The sequence below is a fragment of the Protopterus annectens genome, chromosome 3.part0 (genome assembly GCF_019279795.1).
Source record: "Protopterus annectens isolate FY-2018-M chromosome 3.part0, PAN1.0, whole genome shotgun sequence".
In the NCBI taxonomy this organism is placed as follows: domain Eukaryota; kingdom Metazoa; phylum Chordata; order Ceratodontiformes; family Protopteridae; genus Protopterus; species Protopterus annectens.
The window spans coordinates 1,590,857,053-1,590,863,052 of record NC_056731.1 but is presented as its reverse complement, the minus strand read 5'-3'; the positions used below and the strand labels follow the sequence as shown (position 1 = coordinate 1,590,863,052).

Genomic DNA, 6,000 nt, shown 5'->3' with positions numbered 1-6,000 from the left:
TGGGTTTGAGCCTTGCAGAGGCAGTTTATTTTGTTGCTGGGCAGAACATGGGCCATTGGATCCAGCGGGTTTGTGCGCGTTTGCACGATGGTAAGCACTGCTAACCTCCAGTTACAGTTTCTTACACTCAGTTAGCTTCTACTTTGCTTAATCTGTGTGGGCAATGCTTACCCCCGCGCAAATGCACTTGGACACGCTTACCGCTGCTTATTTGTGCTTAGACCTGCTTTCTTGTGCCTTATTCATTATGACACTAACACTTCACATGTGCATTTCATACAGTACTCCAGTTCACATTTAAATGTTATTATGTAGGTTATATGGCAAAATTATGTAAAATTATGTTCATATACAGACTTCCCATGGAAAATGATTTGTGCTGCAGTGGGACTCGAACCGGGAATGCCTCTTCATTAGGCAGATGCTCTAACCACTCCACTATTGCTGTGCTGCTTCATTTGCATATATATTCCTTGTTATACTCTTCAGCCTTTTCAGCTGCTTTAACCGTAGCTAGGCAATGGGCAAACCCACACACCTACAGTTAGCTGTACTCAGGGTTTTAAAAAAATTAATACAAGGGTTTCTTCATTTTATTTCAATGTACTTTTGCTGTTGAACTCATGGGGAATGTTGGTGGAGATATGCGGACACTTATGAGCGGTTTCGCTCATTTATGTACACTTTCTTCTGTTCTACTTTGCAGGGGCATGTTTATTCTGAGAGCTCTGCTCTCAGACACGCCCCCTGCACTTGTCCACGCTCAGTGTAGGATTTGGAGCTCTGGCGGCACGCCTTCATTATTATGCATGGCGAGCTGCCGTCCTCCTCTTAAACTGCCGCTTAAGTGCAGGACTAGTTTAGTCCTGCACGGTTGATTAGTGAATCCGAGGGTTTATCTTTTCTAACATTATCAAAATGCACTCTTCAAATAGCTGTAACTTCAAGTAACAACTATCAATGATCTTAAAGCCCTTTATCTCTTTATTCACTGTGATATATTGGCAAATAGCTCAACTGTGATAGCAAATAAAGGAGATAAACAACATTCCTGTTTTACTTCTCTTATAATATTAATTGATTGTGACATAAAACTCCCTGTTTAACATATGATTTTGAATCTGTATATTCTACAAATTTATAAGGAAATCCAAATATTTTTGTTTTAAATAAATATGTCTAATCTAATGCATCAAAGGGCTTTTCTAAAGTCTAGCAAGTAATTTCTGTTAGAATTAACAAAATGTATTAGTGTAATAATTCTTTTTATATTATCTTTTGTCTGATATTTATCTATAAATCCAGTCTGATCTTTAGTGATTAAGTGCAAAAGAATATTTTAATCTCTTTGTCAAAACTGACATCAACATTTTTCATCAACATTAAGTAATGACCAGGGCTTATATGAACAGTACAGATCAGGATCATGTGGTCATTTTAAGGTTGGTGTTACTAATACATATTTCTAAGGAGGTAGTATTACATTATTATTTGATATTAAATAAAATACTTTTTTCAACAGCTGAATTGCATCTTATGGCAGTAACTTATAAACTTATGGATCATTATTTTATTTTAACATTTTTAATCAAATATTTAAATAAATTATTGTTATATGTTTTAATAAAGTTCTTGCCTGATGTTAGGATACATGAAAATTTTTATTTTATTTACAAAGACGTCTGTTTTATCGTATTGAACTTTTTAAATTTATTTTTTAACTTTTCATGGGTGAGTGCTAAACTAACTGCCCTGAAGGGCCATTTTAAGCCTAACCAATAATCCCAGGTCAGAATCAAACTTTATATCTTGTCTCTATGAGCTGAAGACCTTAATCATTAAGCCAAACCAATCCCTCTAAAGTCAAACTCCTTTGAGAAGGAATTGAACCAGTGACCTAAGGATGCCTTTAGAATTTAATAAAGCCATCCAGTCTACAGCTTTCAATGAACCTTCTCATCTGGTGGTTTCAATGTATTCTGTTTCAAATATCTGAAACTCTGGTTAGAACCATCTCATTCTCATATCATAGTAATTATAGCTCTTCATTTATTCAAACACAGCTCAGCCTAACAAGGTTAGTAGACTATTAACTGCTGAAAGACAACAGCAAAAAAGTAAACATACATTGCTAGAGCTGGACAATGCCCTTCCACTGCAACAATCAAACTCACCCACAAGCTCACACAGAACTCATATTATTCAAGTCTGCTGCTTTATATTATCCTTTCTACTGCATCTGAGCATTGCTGCCTTTGGCTAGCTACTGCACCCTTTGTTACTTTGCTCTGACAGATCTTTACATCTTTAACTTACTCTCCTTCAGAGGTAACTGCACAGCTCTGAATGTCCTTCATTTTTCCACATGCTTTACATCAACGTCTCGGAAGCCTTTACAGCCTGAGTGAAAAGTACTACTAGTACATTCCCTGCAAAAGTGACTCCGAAAACCCCTTCATACAGTGCAAGTGCATGACGCTTTCTGCACTCCTGCATTAGGAAAACCAAAGCTGGTCTTCATGCTCACCTGTACTTCATATCATAACACCACATGTTTTACTTGAAAGGCATAAGCCTGCTTTCATATTTTTCTAAAGTTCAGTATTCTCACTATATAGTTTCCATAATCTATCTGTAGCACCCCCATTCTGTGACTAGACCTTCTTTCTTCCTCTTTATGTACTAGCCCCATATTTTAATCCATTCCTACTCACTTCTCTCTCTTTTTGATCCTATTATTTTGGTCACCACCCCTCCATGACCATCAGGTCATTATCCAGCACTAGGACCGCAGTACGGTGAGGTGAGAGCTGAGGACTGCAGTTCTTTTCCAGTGGGGTTTAGGACACATTTATAGCAATCTGATAACAGCTGCACTGTAGAAAGCATGCTCTAGTGCCAGCTATGCTTGAGCCACTGTCAGCATGCCGTCCTCTCACATAACGTTTCCAGTTAAAGTGCCTATATGTTTTTGTTATGCCAGTGATTTCCAAGTCCCAAGCTGCAGAAGATGTAATACCTGGCCTTATTACAGCTAGAGGTTTGTGCTGGCCCCTTGGATGGGTAATCTAGTCTCGTCCACTCAGTTCCATCCCTCCTTGGATGACTGTTCCAGTTACTGGACCAATAATTGAGGTCAAGTCAGAGTTCTGTCCCTGTAAGTCACACATACAGCTGACTACACTCCTCTCTTTGCTCCAATTACTCCCACACCCTACCTATAAAATAATTGGTCAGTGTAAATGTGACTTAGATGTAACTCATCAAATATAATTCCACACACTGTAACTCAGCTATTGTGTTTCCCATTACAAATCACCTCCAGGGCAGTTTCTATTAGCAGTGATTCAAGATTTTTGGGCTTTTCAGCTTTGACCATGGTTATGCCTTTGTGACGTTTGTATAAATAAGTAATTGTGTGGGAGTGCAAAATCAACAAATATGAGAACGAGGGGAACTTGCTCCATGCAAAAAATATTTTTATTTATTTAGTTTTTGTCATCTGGCAGAAGCTGTGACAGGTCTGCTTCATCTATTTTTAACTTCGACCACTGGCTGGCTGATGATTAATATCAGAATCATTTTTCTCTCTTTCTCACTGATTTATGGCTATTCCTGTTGAGTATGTATAACTCTGCAATGAGTAACTGCCTAGTACTGCTCATATACTTGTATTTATTGTTGTATTACAAATGAGTTACTGATCTATAACAATAACTAAAAAAACAGCTAATAATGCCAGAAATAAAAACATCACATTTTTATTAGCTTCAGTTAGTGCTTTTATCTTTTCAAATTCTAAATAATTCTTCTTTTTAATGTAATAATTTCCAAAGATTTAGTTCACAGCTGTATGGTTAGTGCACTTACCAAGGTCCTTAATCAGTGAAAGTGCCTCCCATGATATGAACGCACCAGCACCATCATCCATGGCTCCTTGTCCCACATCCCAGCTGTCCAGGTGTCCACTGATGAGTACCACCTAACAAAAATAAGAAACACTGTCACTGTGCTCCCCACGACAGTCAAAGTACATAATGGGATAAGCAGCTTTAGTTGTTGTTTTAAAAAACAGTGGCAAAAATTATTGCTATCTGGTTAGACCTTAGGGATCTAGAAACAACTAACAACTCACTAAGTACTATACCTCTTATCTGTTTCTTTTTTCTGGAACCTCCCTGACTTTGTGTCATATTTTGCCTTGTCCCTCATAGAATGTTTGATTTTCTAGTAAATAACAGAAAATGTACGTTGATGCAAAACCTATTATTCCATTATCATTTTAAGTAAATTACAGAAGCATTTGAAAATTGTACCTGATTTTTGGATACCCCCCCCAATTATTTTTGGATTTGTCCAGAATTTGTTGAGCAAAGAAGGTAAGCTAAACACTATGAACAAATTAATAAATATACTGAACAGTGCAAATCACTATACTACAGAATGTCCTTATATGGTGTGGGATACCATTCAATTTTCTCATGTAATCAATGATTTCTGATATTCACTATGACATCCTGAATTACATGACAGTTCTGCTAGATGTTTGGCAAATGCTTACCAGTGTTACTACCAAGTGTTTTTTTTTTTTTTTTTACTGCCACAGGGCTTCTGTGTAAGCACCTGCATTCTCCTGAAAAAATATCTGCATGGTACATGTTTGGGCACTCAGGCAAGTCAAAATTTAAATTATATACCCCTTTTGCTTCGTTTTATTACATTTTAAAAAGCTCTTCTGCCATGTCTCACAGTTTGTCATCTATATGTCTGATTCATCCCATCCCAAATTAATTAACTGACCTACTAATTAAATATTTTATTAACTAATCTGCATTACAAAAACTAGATGTTTTCAGTAGATATAAGAGCCTCTTCTTTTCAGATTAAATATTCAGATAATAAAGAATGCAGTTATTACAATACAGAAATATGAACAGCAAACAACAGGACTAAAACTAACACCAACCAAAGCCTCACCTGTACTCTAGAAGCCATAAGCTCAACAAAATAAGAACATCATGTGTATAACATGTTAAGAAATAAAAGGTTATTTCTTACCATAACTTGGCATCTGTGTTGTCTTCCTTCATTCCTCCTCATATTAGGGTCTCAGATCCGACCCTTGGATCCAGCTCGGCCACATTCTACAGACTTGAATCTGACTCTCAAGCTCCTCTCTCCTACCCATAATCCCTCACATCCACCCAAATACCTCAGATCGAGTTTGCCACTTCCATACATGCAACACCACACAGCAAGGAACAGCCGGAGAGGTTCAGACACAGGACATTAGGCTCCCTTCATAATCTAAGTTCCTCCAGAACAAGAGTCAGGGGGATGGTGGTAGGAAAGTGAGGAGGAATAAAGGAAGACAACACAGATGCCAAATTATGGTAAGACATACATTTTTAATCTGATGTCTTCTTCATTCCTCCTTACAACAGGATCAAAGTCCCCAGATACACAGACCCCAGGTGGCCCTCATGGAAGGATATGCTGGAGCACCACTGACCCAAATGATGCCCTGCTCCTGGATATAATATCCAACTTGTAGTGTGATATAAAGGTGTGATTGTTAGACCATGTTGCTGCTGCACTGATATCATCAATAAAGGATCTGGAATAGAAGGCAGAAGAAGTAGCCATAGCTCTGGTGGAATGTGCTATGGGAGGTCCAGGTAATTCCAGTCCTTTGGCAGAGTAAATGTATGAAATGGAGCCAGATATCCATTTTGCCATGGTAATTTTTTACACCACTTGTCCTAGTCTACTAGGTGATTAGACCTCCTGTGTTGTTTGGTATTGTGCAGATAAAAATGGAGTTGTCTATGGACATCAAGGAGGTGAAGAACATACTCCCTTTTATTGGAAAAATGTGGAAATAACACTGGTAATTGGATAGATTGATTGATATTGTTCTTGGTGGCTACTTTAGGCATAAAGGAAGGATTGGTATGTAAAGACAATCTGTCCTTATGAAAGACTATGTAGGGAGATTTG

General features: G+C 37.7%; 1 protein-coding gene across 3 annotated transcripts in view; it reads right to left on the bottom strand.

Annotated features, from left to right (window-relative positions):
* CPQ (carboxypeptidase Q) overlaps positions 1 to 6,000 on the bottom strand; it is a 3,127,273-nt gene that overhangs the window by 1,180,996 nt on the left and 1,940,277 nt on the right. For all 3 annotated transcript variants that reach the window (XM_044065629.1, XM_044065627.1, XM_044065628.1), the window contains one exon: positions 3,871 to 3,982. In XM_044065629.1, the coding sequence (XP_043921564.1) occupies positions 3,871 to 3,982 (112 nt within the window). The remainder of the gene's footprint in view (positions 1 to 3,870; positions 3,983 to 6,000) is intronic.